Source organism: Scyliorhinus torazame, chromosome 4 (genome assembly GCF_047496885.1).
Source record: "Scyliorhinus torazame isolate Kashiwa2021f chromosome 4, sScyTor2.1, whole genome shotgun sequence".
In the NCBI taxonomy this organism is placed as follows: domain Eukaryota; kingdom Metazoa; phylum Chordata; class Chondrichthyes; order Carcharhiniformes; family Scyliorhinidae; genus Scyliorhinus; species Scyliorhinus torazame.
In genome coordinates this window covers 111150308-111167923 of record NC_092710.1, presented here as the reverse complement: position 1 = coordinate 111167923, position 17616 = coordinate 111150308, and the positions used below count along the sequence as shown (strand labels likewise).

General features: G+C 42.8%; 1 protein-coding gene and 1 pseudogene across 2 annotated transcripts in view; both read right to left on the bottom strand.

The window, feature by feature from the left end:
• gpatch11 (G patch domain containing 11) overlaps positions 1–17616 on the bottom strand; it is a 28969-nt gene that overhangs the window by 3522 nt on the left and 7831 nt on the right. For both annotated transcript variants that reach the window (XM_072498486.1, XM_072498485.1), the window contains exons 3-6: positions 8520–8561; positions 7033–7153; positions 3931–4021; positions 602–712 (exon numbers count right to left, since the gene is read on the bottom strand). In XM_072498486.1, coding sequence (XP_072354587.1) covers positions 602–712; positions 3931–4021; positions 7033–7153; positions 8520–8561 — 365 coding nt within the window. The remainder of the gene's footprint in view (positions 1–601; positions 713–3930; positions 4022–7032; positions 7154–8519; positions 8562–17616) is intronic.
• On the bottom strand, positions 14098–15222 carry LOC140410417 (claudin-4-like; annotated as a pseudogene).

The following is a 17616-nucleotide window of genomic DNA, read 5'->3' as shown; positions in this document are numbered from 1 at the left end:
CGAGGCAGAAGCCACCTTTTGCACCTTGCTGGAACTGAATACATCTGCAATACGATTGGCCCACGCTTCAAACTTGGAAACCCCTGATCAATATGATTCAGCCACTCACAAGACAAACTTGTTGCTCCATATCTGGCTCCTAATTATTATGATTTTTATGGCCCCATGAGGCAGAAACCAATTTGTCTACATTCCAGAGGTGACCATGCAAATCTCTGGGCTGCTCAGCAATTGATTTTCAACCTGCTAAGTTAACTAATTCGTAAAGGTGATCTCACTTAGCACTGTTTGTTAATTATTGCACATGAGGGCAGCACGGTGGCGCAGTGGGTTAGCCCTGCTGCCTCACGGCGCCAAGGTTCCAGGTTCGATCCCGGCTCTGGGTCACTGTCCGTGTGGAGTTTGCACATTCTCCCAGTGTTTGCATGGGTTTCACCCCCACAACCCAAAGATGTGCAGGGCAGGTGGATTGGTCACGCTAAATTGCCCCTTAATTGGAAAAAATGAATTGGGTACTCTAAATTTTTTTTCTCTTTAATTATTGCACATGATCTATAAATATAGCTTACAATGAAAACTGATAAAGTAAAAACTGTCGTACTGTGTTTAATGTTTTAGAATCCCATTCACTTGATTCTTCTTCCTCCTCCTTTTCATCATCTTCAACAGAAGTGGACAGCCAATACCATGCTTCTTGTGGGGCATCCATACCCTGTGCATGACAGTGATTGAGGACACTTAATAACAGATCATTGAACAAACTGAAGTTCCTGTTCACACATCTACATCGTGACACCATAGTAGTTTGGTTAGAGTTTCTGGCACTGTGATGACTACTAGATCATCTTTTTAGTGGCACTGCTTCAGGGATAAATATTGGCAAGACACCAGGAAGAATTGCCCCATTCTTCTTTGAAATTGTGCAGTGGGATCTTTTGTGCCACCAGGGAGGGCAGACCAGGTGAAGGGACTTGGTTTAACAACTTACCCGAAAAAAGATAGATCGTCATAATGAAGAAGGATAGTACAAAAGTAAATTTTATATGGAGCAGGGTTGCACTAGAAGCAGTGTCCCACTAGAAATAGTGTCAATCAGCAATCATTTTAAATGTTTTCGATTATGTCAGCGGATAAATCTATGGCAAATGGGAACACCATTTGAGCTGGTGTTGTGCTAGTGTTGAGCTAGGTCATCCATTTTGGATCTAACAAAGAAAGATTAGAATACTTTCTAAATGCTGAGAAGCTAGAAACTGTAGAAGAGCAGAGAGATTTGGGAGACCAAGCACTTAAATTATTAAAAGCCAGTGATCAGGTAACAAAAGAAATCAAAAAAGCCAATGCTATGTTGGCCATCAGTCTAGGGCCTAAGATTTTTTTTAAAGTAGTCTTTATTGTCACAAATAGGTTTACATTAACACTGCAATGAAGTTACTGTGAAATCCCCTAGTCACCACACTCCTGCGCCTGTTTGAGTAAACTGAGCAAGAATTCAGAAGGTCCACTACTGCTTTATAATATTTTATCACTATTTTATGCTTCGGAGAAATATTTACCGTAGATTGTGCCATATAATTCGACCCAGAATAGACTACCCAATTTTCTAGGCTCCAAAAATCATGCTTAGGCCACAGAAGTCGACCTCTTCACGTCAGAAATGCATGATTTACTTACCTTACAAGTCAGCGCACAAGATCAAGCAAGCTTTGCTGCCAAGAAGATGCACGTGAGTTTAAGGCGCGCCCACACAGAGCAGACCGCATATGACAAACGACAAACTTAAATGGGTCTTCCAGCACAAAAGAATGAAGTACAATGCTGATAACAAGTGTGCTGGAGTGAGGGAATTCAGTGAAAACTGTTGTGAGAATGGAAGGAGAAGGAATCTGCCCTGAAGATGCCCAAGACCAAATGCACTGTGGGAACATGTTTGATCTTGAGAAGGATGTATCGGATCATCTTCCTGAAAACTATCAGATTGGTTATATCATCACCAGAAATGCAATGCATATATTCGCACCAGTCCAGCAAACATTTCAGAGCAACAGCTAGTTGGTCTAACCACTTCAAGGAGTGAAAACGTCTGGTGTTGCGGCAGAAGACCACGATCACTCAGAAACTACCAAAAGATCTAGATACCAAAATTACTAGTTTCCAGAAAATCATCAGACAGTGGCAAAAACACGAGTACCTATTATGCCACATGGGCAATATGGATGAAATGCCCATGAATTACAATATGCCCAGCAACCCAACTGTAGAACAAAAAGGTTTTAAGACAGTTCTAGTGAAAACCACATGACATGAGAAGAAAAGATTCACAGGGATACTAACCTGCATGGCCAAAGGAACAAAACTATAGCCAATGGCAATCTTCAAATGCAACTGCCAAAGTAAAACTATGCTGAAAATCAAGTTTCCTGCAGGAGCTTTGTGCATGTGCATGACAATAGTTGGATGAAGTTGGATGGGCAGCACGGTAGCACAGTGGTTAGCACAGTTGCTTCACAGCGCCAGGGCCCCAGGTCGATTCCCGGCTTGGGTCACTGTCTGTGCGGAGTGTCATGGGAGTGTCCCTTTAAGGAATGTTCTGGCAGAACAGCATGGTGGCACAGTGGTTAGCACAGCCCCCTCACGTCGCCGAGATCCCAGCTCTCGGTCACTGTCCGAGTGTGAATTACCTAACAGCACATGCTGTTGGAGTTGCACATTCTCATCGTGTTTGCATGGGTTTCGCCCCCTCAACCCAAAGATGAGCAGGGTAGGCGGATTGGCCATGCTAAATTGCCCCTTAAATAGAAAAAATGGATTGCGTACTCCAAATTTATAAACAAAAACAAAACAATTTTTAAAAAAATGTTTTTGTCTCATCACATGGCTTCAGTGATGTCATTGTGTTAGTGGAGCTGGGCTGTGGCTCTCAGTTTTACTTTTGCTTTATGTTTGGACTGGTTTTGGAACTGCACAGGTTGAAATAAGTGTCTCTCTACATTTTAAAAGCTGTTTCCAGACTGCTTGATAACTTAAAGGAGATAATAGCTTTCTGGAAGGAATTCAATCTGCTGTTTGGAAAGGGGAACAAGAGTATCAATAACAAGTCTTATATAAGTGAGAATGCCGTGTGCTGGGCCACACCTTTGAAAAGAGGTTTCTGGTTTTACTTGGATTTTGTTATTGAATTGGAACAGTTAAGGGGGAATTCATTAAGGGTTAGACAGATTACTGTAGCTGTGTGGGGTCTTTATGTTTGTAGTTGATAAAAATTCTTACTGTGTGTGTTTATACAAATGTTAACAAAATTCGTAGAATAAAGCTTGTTGTTTGATTAAAAGCGTCTAAGAACTCTGTTGAATAACACCTGAAAGTAAGGCTCTTGTGCTCATCGTAACCAAAATCAATAAACAGTTGTAGGTCAGGTGAACTCCATGATATACTTTGGAGTTTTCTAAACCCTGGCCCATAACAGGAGTCTGCACGTTCTCCCCGTGTTTATGTGGGTTTCCTCCGGGTGCTCCGGCTTCCTCCCACAAGTCCCGAAAGACGTGCTGTTAGGTAATTCGGACATTCTGACATCTCCTTCCGTGTACCCGAATTTGGTGACTCGGGCTTTTCACAGTAACGTCACTGTAATGTTAATGTAAGCCTACTTGTAACAATTTAGGTGTTTTTGTTCTAAGGGTTCAGTTAAGTTAGATACAGTGAAACTATTTCTTCTGGTGCAGAAATCAAGGATGAAGGGATATCATTTTCAGGAGAGAAATCAGGAAGCACCTCTGCTACACAAAGGGAACTGGAAATCTGGAAACTCTCTCCCAAAAGATTCTGGAAGGATAGATGAAATTGAGATATGGATCTGCTGTGATTTCGGCCTGAGGGGCTAAAGGGTCTCTATCTGTTCCGATATTCCAATCATGGTGAAAGTTGGGATACCTTTTGTGTATCTAGTTGTTGACAGGCCAGCTGGCTCTTCCTTAGATCTCCTTCCATCTGACGTTGATCTTTTTTTTGTCTGACATGTAGCCTGTAAGGTCAGAAGGACAAAACTTTTATGAGCACAATTAAGACTAAACAATACAATGTTGAATAATTGCATTTAAATAATGCCTTTAACATACTTAGAAATGTCCCAAAGGTGCATCACAGGTGCATAAACAAACAGAATTTGCACTGAGCCACACAAAGAGGTATTGGGATAGGTGACAAAATGTTTGCTTCATGGGGTAGATTTTAATAAACGATTTAAAAGAGGAGAGAGGTGAAGAGAGTTTTAAGGGTGGAATTCTAGATCTCAGGGCCTGGACGACTGAATTTGATTTGATTTATTGTCACATGTATTAGTATACAGTGAAAAGTGTTGTTTCTTGCATTAGACCATAAGACAGTAGCAGAATTAGGCCACTCGGCCCATCGAGTCTGCTCCGCCATTCAATCATGGCTGATATTTTCTCATCCCTATTCTCCTGCCTTCTCCCCATAACCCCTGATCCCCTTATTAATCAAGAACCAATCTAACTCTGTCTTAAAGACACACAATGATTTGGCCTCCACAGCCTTCTGCGGCAAGAGTTCCACAGATTCACCACCCTCTGGCTGAAGAAATTCTTCCTCATCTCAGTTTTAAAGGATCATCCCTTTAGTCTGAGATGGTGTCCTCTGGTTCTAGTTTTTCCTACAAGTGGAAACAACCTCTCCACGTCCACTCTATCCAGGCCTCGCAGTATCCTGTAAGCTTCAATAAGATCCCCCCTCATCCTTCTAAACTCCAAAGAGTACAGACCCAGAATCCTCAACCGTTCCTCATATGACAAGTTCGTCATTCCAGGGATCATTCCTGTGAACCTCCTCTGGAGGTTCCAAGGCCAGGACATCCTTCCTTAGATAGGGGCCCAAAACTGCTCACAATACTCCAATGGGGTCTGACCAGAGTCTTGTACAGCCTCAGAAGTACATCCCTGGTCCTGTATTCTAGCCCTCTTGACATGAATGCTAACATTGCATTTGCCTTAACTGCCGACTGAACCTGCACATCAACCTTAAGAGAATCCTGAACAAGGACTCCCAAGTTCCTTTGTGCTTCTGATTTCCTAAGCATTTCCCCATTTAGAAAATAGTCTATGCCTAAATTCCTCCTTCCAAAGTGCATAACCCCACACTTTTCCACATTGTATTTCATTTGCCACTTCATTGCCCACTCTCCTAGCTTGTCCAAATCCTTCTGCAGCCCCCTTGCTTCCTCAATACTACCTGTCCCTCTGCAGATCTTTGTATAATCTGCAAACTTAGCAACAGTGCCTTCAGTTCCTTCTTCCAGATCATTCATGTATATTGTGAAAAGTAGTGGTCCCAGCACAGACCCCTGAGGCACACCACTAGTCACTGGCTGCCATCCTGAAGAAGACCTCTTTATCCCCACTCTCTGCCTTCTGCCAGTCAGCCAATCCCCTATCCATGCCAGGATTTTATCCTTAACACCATGGGTTTTTAACGTATTTAACAGTCTCCTATGTGGCACCTTGTCAAAGGCCTTCTGGAAATCTAAATAAATCACTTCCACTGGTTCGCCTTTGTCTAACTTCCTGTTAACTCCTCAAAAGAACTCTAACAGATTTATCAGACACGTCCTCCCTTTGACAAAGCCTTGCTGACTCAGTCCTGTTTTACCATGCACTTCCAAGTACTTTGCGATCTCATCTTTAATAACAGACTCTAAAATCTTACCAATGACCGAAGTCAGGCTAACCAGCCTATAATTTCCCGTCTTCTGCCTCCCTCCCTTCTTAAACAGCAGTGTTACATTAGCCACTTTCCAGTCTTCTGGGATCCTTCCTGTGGACCTGTTGCAGCGGTAGGCGAACTGTAGTGGATTAAGGCAATCCGGGAGGCTTGAGTTGATTCATGCCACTAACTTTTCGAAGCACTTCATGATGGTGGATGTCAGAGCCACTGGATGTTAGTCATTAAGGCACGCTACTCAGCTTTTCTTCGGTACAGGGATGATGGTCGTCTTCTTGAAGCAGATAGGGACCTCAGATTGTTGTAAAGAGAGGTTGAAGATGTCTGCGAATACCCCCACCAGCAATCCGCGCAAGACCCGAGTGCTCGTCCAGGTACCCCATCCGTGCCAGTGGCTTTCAGTGGGTTGACCTTCGAGAAGGATGCTCTGACATTTGCAATGGTGACCTTGGATACAAGTTCATCCGCGGCTTCCAGGATGGAGGGTGCGCTCTCGCTGACCTCTTGCTCAAAGCAGGCATAGAATGCGTTGAGCTCATCATCGATGGCTAGTAAGTATGGCTGGAAAGTATGGCTATCAATGGTGAAGTGATAAAAATCGGGGAATCCTAAGGCAGCCTCTTCTCTCAAAAGAGTTCACATCACTTTTTAGTGCTCAGAATTGAGACCAAACCAGAAGATTCATCTTAAGACATTTGCTTTTGTATTCCAAACCTCTATTTATAAAGCCCAGGATTCCATATTTCTTTTGAACCACTTTCTCAACCTGTGTGCCACCTTCAATGATTAATGCACAAATACCCCTAGGTTCCTCTGCCCCTGCAGCCCCTTTAGAATTATACCCTTTATTTTACATTGCCTCTCCTCCTCCTTCCTACCAAAATTAATCATCTCATACTTCCCTGCATTAAATTCCATCTGCCACTTGCCTGCCCATTTCACCAGCCTGTCTTTCCTTCAGAACTCGATTACTATTATCCTCACAATTCACAATACTTCCAAGTTTTGAATCATCTGCAAATTTCGAACTTGTGTCCTGTACACACAATCCTGGTGGTACAGCAGTGACCCTACTGCCGAGATGGCTGTAATTATCGTGACAAGTTGTCATTATAAATGTGTACAAAGTAATTTATAATGGAAGAAATTGATAAAAATCTTATTGACTTTACATTACTCATGCTTTAAAATAAATTATTGCATTTCACAAACTGAACACTTCTCTTTAGCTTAATTTTCATGGTCTACAAAATCGAGATTTCATGAAGTATAAAAGATTCAGACAGCCGTCTCCTCTACCTATATTCATTAAGGGCAAATTCCTCTGCTCGCTTTTTGACTTGAGACATTCGTTTGCGACGTTCTGTCGTTTCCTCAGCTTTCCGTTTCTCGGCAGCATCATGACCAATTCCACCACGCCCTGCAATGATAAAACATCTACTTAATCGACAACTTGCCACGTCAGTCAATTACATACATCGCAAAGAAATTGTCAGCAATATTGCTACCCTTTAGAAAACAGGATGCCGTGTATTATTGGGGTATATCTGTGCACCTTTTCAAATATTTATTTGCAGGCACCGTCTAACTCAACAACCACAGTCTGTGTCTATTTATACGGATACAATATTTAGTTAATAGCCATTATCCGTCTATAATTGAACACAATTATTATACAGTTAACACCTAACAATCTGGCCCAACAACACAAAACTGCTTTGTTCCTGATCTCTGCAGCTGCCCATGATCACAGCCTGCCTCCTGTATACTTACTTCCGGATGATCAGTCCTAGTTCCCTCTCTCCTCCTAATGCTGGTATGGTTCAAGGGATCGACAGAAACAGGGACCCAAAGAAGATGCTTATCAAATAAACCTTACCAGTGTCAATCTGCTGCGTCTGCCAGACCTGTACCACAAGGTCCTGCTAGAAATAGGGATACCTGCCCTCACTCCGCTCATGACCCATTACTGCAACTGCCACATAGTTGCTCAGCCTTGACTCCCAGGGGCTTGGCTCCATCAAGGCTGTCTCCCGATTCACTGTCTCTGAGCTGCTCGCATTAATTCACCTCTGCACCTGGCCACGTAGCCAGCAGCCTGCTCTTTCTCCATGTGTGTGCTAGAACTACAAATGCATTGCTCAAATCTGGCTGGAGTAGTAAACCAAACCACGAAGGGGATGGTCATTCCTGGCTTCAAAGCATAGGAGATACCAAAAACATCTGGGATGGGATTATGCCACAATTAACCCAGAAAGGGCACTTCTAAACAATCTATATAGCGCCCCAATCTCTCCCTCATCACTGTCTCAAATTTCATAAAGCCCCTTTCTCCCTTCTGCCTTGATAGATCATTTTCATGAAACTCAATTTCTGTGGAACTCACTTCTTGCTCATTCAATGCATTCCCTAGCCAACACCCAACAACTAATTCTGCTTTGACAAAGGGTCACCTGGACTCGAAACGTTAGCTCTTTTCTTTCCCTATAGATGCTGCCAGATCTGCTGAGATTTTCCAGCATTTTCTCTTTGGTTTCAGATTCCAGCATCCACAGTAATTTGCTTTGAACTCATTCTCTTTACTCTGTAACTCACTGACATTACAAAGGATGCCCTTTAATCCATCTGTACCATATGTAGATTGGGGGTAGGTATAGCATCCAAAAGCCTCCAACATGACAATCTTGCTATCAAAATGCACAGTAACACTGACTGAGGACCAGATCTATTGAAATAAGAGAGTGGAGGTCCTTCTGAAGCATCACGGTGAGCTGTGATCAACTTACCTGTCTTAATCTGTAGTGGTATAGGTTCAACAATTCCATTTCCTGCAAAAGTAAAGAATGCACATAAGAGAATTTAATCACATGACAGTTCTCATCCGAAGCTCAAGTTAAACTACCATATGAACTCTCTGCAGCGGAGTCATGTCCTCTTAATTTACACATGCATTACATAACTTAAAGTATATTCTTTCATGGGAAGTGGACCAGCATTTGTTGCCCATCCCTAATTCTCCTTGAACTGAGTGGCTTGCTAGGCTAAATCAGTGGGCAGTTCAATTCAGCAGTTAAGGATCAACCACATTGCTGTGTAGTAACATGAAGACCAGGTGGGGACGGTGGATTTCCTTCCCTGGAGGACCTTTGTGAACCAGATGTGTTTTTACAGCAATTGACAATAGTTTCATGGTCACTATTATTGAGACTAGTTTTTTTAGATTTTATGAATTGAATTTAAATTCCATCAGAGATTTGAACCCAGGTCCCGAACATTTACCTGGGTCTCTGGATTACTAGTCCAGTGAAATTACCATGATGCCACCACCTCCCTAACTTGTGGGTGAGATCAAGACTAAATACGAGATAGTCGCCAGTAAATCCTGCAAGAAAAAGAAAATCAAGACAAACTTCTTTAACCTGCTAGTGGGAATGTGGAATTCGGTATCATATAAAATGGTTGAGATGAATAGCAGAGATGTGTTTATGGGGAAACTAGTTTAAGTACTTGAGGGAGAAAGAAATGGGATATGCTGACAGTAAGAGGGATTGGGGGAAGCTAACCTGGAGCATGAATACAGGACTGTTGGGATGAATGACCTGTAAGCTTCTATGCAAGTCTTTTTTTTTTTTAATTTTATTAAAGGTTTTCATAAAATATCAATTACAAAATGAAAAAAAGAACCCAACAGGGTTAAGTACAAAACACAATCTAGAAAAGCAACTCCCCATACCCCCCCTGTACATAAATAATAAATTAACGTTAACACCTCGGCTTAACACAACAGGTATATACACCCCCTCAGACCCTTCAGTGTAAATAACAAAAACAATAATAAAGTAACCCCCTCCCGGGGCTGCTGCTGCCATTGACCAATATCTATCGTTCTGCTAGGAAGTCTAAGAACGGTTGCCACCGCCTAAAGAACCCTTGTACCGACCCTCTCAAGGCGAATTTCACCCTCTCCAATTTAATAAACCCCGCCATATCGTTGATCCAGGATTCCACGCTTGGGGGCCTCGCATCCTTCCACTGAAGAAGAATCCTTTGCCGGGCTACCAGGGTCGCAAAGGCCAGAATTCCGGCCTCTTTCGCCTCCTGCACTCCCGGCTCCTCTGCCACCCCAAATATTGCGAGCCCCCAGCCCGGTTTGAGCTTCTATGCAAGTCTACATAACAAGATTATAAAGATAGAACTTTCAATAATGGGAACAAAGACAGAAAAAGTTGCAAACTGTCAGCAAGTCAAACAGCACCTGTGGAGAGAACAAGTGAGTTAATGTTTGGAGTGTTGTATTTTCCTGCCTTTCCTGCTGAGTGTTTCCTGCATTTTCTCTCTCTGATTTCCAGCATCTGCAGTGTTTTTGCTTTTTCCAGAAGAAGGTGTTCACGGTTCTGAGGGATTTTGATAGAGTAAATAAGAAACTCTTTTCAATGGCAAAGCGGTTAGTAACCAGAGTAAGGTAATTGGCAAACGAGTCACTGGGGAAATGAGACGGGTTTTATTAATGTGGGGAGTTGTAATGATCTGGAATGAGCTGCTTGAAAGGGCAGTGGAAGCAGACTCAATAGTAACTTCCAAAAGTGAATTGAAGGGAAACGCAAACAGGCTCTGGGGAAAGCAGGGAAATTAAACTAATTGGTTAGTTCTTTCAAAGCATCAACACAGACACGATGGGACAAGTGGTTCAAATGTGTGCATCTTGCTTTTAAACAGCACACTGACAGAGGACCAGAACTACTGAACTAAGAAAGCATTGCGGTGTCCCTTTGTCGGATTTTTGTATGTAAAAACAGTAAAGATACTTCATAAATGCAAAATGGTCTCAGCTGTTGAGTGACGTGAGGGGACCATAAATAAAGCTGTTAAAATATGAATTCTTACTAAATGATTGCAGTGAGTGAGGTTAGGTTTTGCTTTTCAAAGCTTTTTGTCTTGCACTCAGCAGGACAATTTGCAAGATAAATTGATTATTTTGTGTAGCTGTCCTGATGGCTGCAAGATGAAAAGCTTCGACAGCATGTCCCTTTTTCAGAAATTTTCAAGATTATGGTTATGAACAGAGAAAATCCATGTTACACAATGAGGAGGCACACAGTGGTGTTCATTTTTTCCATTAATGTTCAGCAACTTGTGAGGAATCAGAACTTACAGTACACCGCCTCCTCGCCACAATTTGTTGAGATTTTTTTTACATACTAATGACTGTATCATGAACCCAATGTTATTTTTCTTGCTATTTCAGGGCCAATGACTCAGCAACATCTATTCTGTGAGGACATGATTGGCAAACCAATCAAAGAAAATTTGTAACTCCATTTGTCATATTCACCCTTGCCATCTTTAAATCCTTGAAATGAAATGAAATGAAAAGAAAATCGCTTATTGTCACAAGTAGGCTTCAAATGAAGTTACTGTGAAAAACCCCTAGTCGCCACATTCCGGCGCCTGTTCGGGGAGGCTGGTCCGGGAATTGAACCGTGCTGCTGGCCTGCCTTGGTCTGCTTTCAAAGCCAGCTCTTTGATACGGTCTAATTACCCTTCAATTGGCATCAGATCTAACTTCACATTTTACCTGATTGAGTGGTAGTGTTTACTGACTGGGCTTCATGTTAATGAGTTCAAATCACCTCCCAGCACTTTGAGAATTCAAATTCAGTTTCAAGTAACCTGAAAAGTTGGGCTGTTCTCTTTTTTGCACCTTTGTTTACATTGCAGATAGTGATGAAATGAAATGAAAATCGCTTATTGTCACAAGTAGGCTTCAAATGAAGTTACTGTGAAAAACCCCTAGTCGCCACATTCCGGCGCCTGTTCGGGGAGGCTGGTCCAGGAATTGAACCATGCTGCTGGCCTGCCTTGGTCTGCTTTCAAAGCCAGCTCTTTGATACGGTCTAATTACCCTTCAATTGGCATCAGATCTAACTTCACATTTTACCTGATTGAGTGGTAGTGTTTACTGACTGGGCTTCATGTTAATGAGTTCAAATCACCTCCCAGCACTTTGAGAATTCAAATTCAGTTTCAAGTAACCTGAAAAGTTGGGCTGTTCTCTTTTTTGCACCTTTGTTTACATCAATGTCACAACCATTTCTGGACTGAAGACTGACCTGTCAACTTGTTATATTGGTGGAATAATAATCCATATAAATGAGGCTAAATCCTACTGTGGTACTTTGAGAATTGAATTGTATTTTAACTCAGTAAAAGTGACTATAAAAGTATTGTCTTGAATGTAGTAGATTAAAGGTGATCTATTTGAGGAGTTGAAGATGTTTAAATGGTTTGATAGGGTAGATAGAGAGACACTATCTTCTTGGTGATAAAACAAGGGGACAACACCTTGATATTTGAGCTGGGCCATTCAGGAAACACTGCTACACCAAGGGTGCTGGAAATCTAAACTCTCTCTCCCAAAATGCCATTGAGGCTAGCGGGGGATGAATTAAACATTTCAAAACTTAGATTAATAGACGTTTGTCCGGCCAGTGCATTAAGAGGTATAAAGCCTAAATGGATAAATGAGTTTACAGATTATCCATGAAGACAGAATGGGCAGAATGGCCTCCTCCTGTTCCTAAATTATTTGAAAACCGATCAAGCTGTTTACACGTGCAGTGTAGAAGAAACTTCTACATTGTTAAGTAATGGGTTAAGAGACATTGCAATTAGTTGTCTCATTTATGTTAAGTATCCATTAATTGACACTGATATGTAAAGGGGCTTCAGGTGGCCTCTGTCAGGTGGTGTGTCGTTAAGAGTTTTGTGCAGAGGCTGTGGAAGTGAAATAAATGGTGTTTGGTGAAAAGGAACAAAAACTTTAGACTTCATATCACAGCAACTAAAACGGCTAACAATTGGTAGCATTTTACATAGAATTTACAGTGCAGAAGGAGGCCATTCGGCCCATCGAGTCTGCACCGGCTCTTGGAAAGAGCAGCCTACCCAAGGTCAACACCTCCACCCTATCCCCAGTAACCCAACCCAACACTAAGGGCAATTTTGGACACTAAGGGCAATTGTTCATGGCCAATCCACCTAACCTGCACATCTTTGGACTGTGGGAGGAAACCGGAGCACCCGGAGGAAACCCACGCACACACGGGGAGGATGTGCAGACTCCGCACAGACAGTGACCCAAGCCGGAATCGAACCTGGGACCCTGGAGCTGTGAAGCAATTGTGCTATCTACAATGTTACCATGCTGCCCCGTGCTGCAGAGGATGATTGCTGTGTAAATGTGAAGGGTTGAAAGATACAACTTTTCCCGATCAAACCAAGCAGTGAGTGAGAAAAGAAAAAAAAAGGGATATATGGCTGAACAGAGGATAAAGATGGCTGGTTATGACTATCCTCCCTTATTTTCTGAAAGGGAATCGTACGACCAATATATAGATAAGATTTACAAGAAAGATGACTTGTTAAGTGCGTATGACGCATGGTCGGATTTTGATAAGTTCCGGAAAATGGAGGATATCTCCATGGAAGACTATATAATGGAATTTGGCAGACTATATAAAAGGCAATCTGGAATTTCCAGTCTGTGTTGGCCTTTAAATTCCTTGACTGCTAGAGTGAGCAACATGGATAGGCTCCTGGTTTTGACAGGAGTTCAGTTTACTGATAAGGATACCTTATTCGAACAGATGACAAAAGCTTTACAAAGTTTCTGGGGAAACATGCGATTCCGATGGCTCTGACGACCCAAATAGGTCAGCCTGCAATAAGGCAGAATATGGAAGATACACTAGTAACAGGATGGCAAAATCGTATGGCGACGAACAGGGCTCAAGACTACAGACGGAGACCGAGACAAGGAAATTATGAAGACAGAAACCCAGTTAGAATCTACAATAGGAAGATGAACCCCAGAAATGCACGGGGCATGATAAATCGATGCTTTCGATGTGACTCTCAATACCATTATGCTTTCAACTGTCCAACTCGTTATGATACCCGAGTGTTTGAAGCGACACATGACACGGAAGAGTCAGAAGAGGAAAAAGATAGTGACCAGAAAGAAGGAATTGTCCTATTGACAAGCAGTTTTACGCCGGTAATGAGGGTGTTGGTTGCAGAATCCTTCAACTGTGCTGTATTGGACAGTGGCTGCACATCTACTGTGTGTGGAATTGACTGGTTAAAATGTTTTTTTTTTGTGAGTTTCTGTAAAGTTTATTCATTAACAGGCATTTTACAAGCGTGAAAATATTTCAAACGAAACGATTCTTGCTCCCCCCCCCCCCACCCCCCACCCTCCCATCTCCTCCCGTTACTCATTAATAAAGACAAACTGCACATTCTGGTCGTCAACAGCACAGCGTTACACTGGCGACTATTCCACAAGTTCTTACGCTGTTGCCATGTTGACCTGTCCGGACATGTGTATTTCCAGCAATGTTACTTTTTCATTGGTGCCGCCCCGTGTCAGTCACAGAACCCGGGACATTGACATGATCCCGGATTCACGAGAGCAGAGGCGGCGGCACATCAAGATGAGAGCGAAACCCACAAGAGAATCGGCACAAATGTAAGTCACAATCAAACCCTATTAGCCTGCTAAATTCGTGAAATGTACCAGACCGTTATATACACGCACGCATATCCACCACATTACTTCTCGAGTTTAACAATTAAGTTAAGTTGAAAGAAAGCAACATCTGATTTTTTTAAAAAGACAATAAAATCTTGAGATAGGATTCACCACAAAGCGATGATGACTCCTTAAAGGTTCAGGGAAGCTGCTGAGTCCCTGGAGGGCGAGCTAACAGCTGGCCCATTCCCCATCACACATAGTCCTTCCTATCGTACCCAGTCGGACCTGTGGACCTGGCCGCAGAGTAAGCCATTCTGGAAGGCACGTACTTCTCGTCTTTGGGAGGGCAGAACAGCAGAGCAGAGCCCCTCCGAGGAGCAGCAGACCCGAGGTTCCCCAGCCGATGTACAAAGAGGCTCCAAGTTCCCTCCTCTGGGCGTCCGTCACCAGCGGGTTGTAGAAATCCCTGATGATGGTGTTTGCTGACCAGGACACTGGAATCAGGGTCATCAATCCGGAAAGAATGAAAGTTATCCCGGACACAATCATAATCTTGGCTTTGGTCGCTTCGTCCTCCACGCAGTTGGTGCACTTGGCGCCCATGATGGAGACCAGGATGCCCCGAATCCCCACCACGATGGCAATAACGGTCAGAGCTCTGGAAGCCTGCAGATCTTGGGAGAGGGCTAACAGGGAGTCGTACACCTTACATTGCAACTGCCGGGTGCTCTGAATGATGCAGTTCATCCAGAGACCTTCCCAAATGATCTGCGTCACCACGATGTTGTTTCCGACGAAAGCGGTCACTCTCCACATGGGCAGGGCGCAGGTCAGGATAGCCCCCAGACAACCCAGCACTCCCAGGGCGACCCCTAAGATTTCCAGCCCAGCATTCGCCATTGAACCGGTTGCAGTGACAGAGCAGCTCAGTGAGTACTGGTTAAAATGTTACCTGGACTCTTTGAATGCTGAAAATCGTAACAAGGTTAAGGAATTTGAAAGTTCCACAAGTTTCAGGTTTGGGGATGATAATACTCTGATGTCGCTGAAAAGAGTGGTGATCCCTTGCAATATTGCCGGAGTGAATCATTTCATTAGCACGGATGTTGTATCAAGTGAGATCCCTTTGCTTATGAGCAGACCGGCGATGAAGAAACCACACATGAAACTGGATATGGAACAGGATAAGGCAACAGTTTTTGGAAAGACGGTGGACTTACAATTTACTATTGTATTCCATTACTGACAAATAATTTTTCAAGTAGAGTGGTTAAGGATGTGTTAATGGCAGTTGAAAATGGGACTTTAGCTGATAAAAAGCTTGTGGTATTAAAACTGCACAAGCAATTTGCACATCCATCTCCTCGGAGGCCGAAAAATGTATTAAAGGATGCAGGGGTAAGGGATGACGACTATACTAAACTGATAGAACGGGTTAGTGACCGCTGTGAAGTTTGTAGGAAGTACAGAAGGACACCAGCACGACCGATAGTAACCCTACCTTAGGCCAGGGATTTTAACAACATTGTGGCCATGGACCTTAAGATCTGGGATAAAGTAAATAATATATTTATTTTGCATTTTGTAGATTTAGCAACCGGATTTAGTCAATCAACGATTGTACGAAGTACAGAAAAGATAGTAATTCTGGATCAAATCGTGGAAAAATGGATAGGGACAGGAATGGGTCCACCAGCAAAATTCCTTACAGACAATGGGGGAGAATTTGCTAATGGTGAGTTTAGGGATGTGTGTGAAAACATGAATATCAGAGTTATGAATACGGCTGAAGAAAGCCCATTTACTAATGGTGTCTGTGAAAGAAATCCTGCTGTTATCGATGACATGCTTCGGAAAAGTTTGGCAGATCGACCAAATTGCAGGCTAAATTCAGCTTTAGCATGGGCGGTACATGCAAAGAATTCATTGCAGATGGTTGGGGGCTATAGTCCTTATCAATTAGTGTTTGGTAGAAATCCTAAAATTCCGTCCATTTTGGATGACCAGCCTCCAGCTTGGGAGGGGACTACAATTAGCTCTGGTTTTGCTGAACATTTAAATGCATTATATAGCAGTAGAAAAGCTTTTTTGGAAGAAGTCTCTGAAAGAATTCGCAGAGCTTTAAGACATAACGTACGGCCATCAGATGCCGTTTCTGAGCAAGGAGACATGGTATACTATAAGAGAGACAATTCTAATGAATGGAAAGGCCCAGGGAAGATCATAGGCATAGATGGCAAAACAATTATTTTGCAAATTGGTAATCAAACTGTTAGGGTACATTCATCAAGGATAATGGGTACAGATTACAAATTTTCAAATTTAGACAGAGCAGACAGACATGACGAGGAACCAGAGTCATCTGGTACGCATGTGTTACAGAACTATGAGGACCAATTAACTGATATAGACAGGGTTTCTGTGGAGGAACACAACACTTCTCGTGAATTAGAACAGGCTATTTTTCCGAAAGGGCAACTGCCAAAAGTTCGTACAAAAATGACATACTTGCCTGAAGGGTCTAGTCAATGGAAGGATGCAACTGTTATTAGTAGAGCAGGGAAGGCCACTGGAAAGTATAAACATTGGTTGAATGTACAGCATTCAGGGGAAGGAGGCAAGACAATGAATTGGGAAAACTAAGTTCAAAAATGGAGGGCACAGAAACGCAGTGCTAGTTCAGATAGTACATCGGATAGTGAACAGGTCCGTAGGAAAAGGTCGAGAACTATTGAAAGGACATCCCACAGCAGAAGGGAAAGATCAAGCAGTAGCAGTACAGAACGAGATACCACGCGGGAGAGGGGACGTAGTTTGTCAAGATCTCGGAACATGAGTAAGACTACGAATACTAATAGGAGTAGAAGCCCACATGCACGTGGGATTTTGGTGGCATCAAATAAATTAGATGAAAAAGTTATTAAAGAAGCTAAACGGCAAGAATTGCATAGTTGGAGTGAATTTGGGGTATACACGGAAGTAACGGATCGGGGACAAAGAGCTCTATCCCACAGATGGATTTGCACGGAAAAGGTTCTTCCGGATGGAACTTATAAGGCAAAGGCCAGGCTTGTGGCAAGGGGATTTGAAGAAAACTTAGAAGATCAGGATTTAAGGGTAGATTCACCTACAGCAGGAAAGGTTATTTTAAAGGACTTCTTGGCTCTATTAGCCACAAAGGCATGGGAATGCAAATCTATAGATATAAAAGCTGTCTTTTTGCAGGGGCATCAGCTCCAGAGAGACATTTTTCTCTGTCCTCCTAAAGAAGCAGCTAACACAGAAGGGGCACTCTGGAAGTTGAACAAATGTGTATATGGATTAAATGATGCATCTAGAGTCTGGTA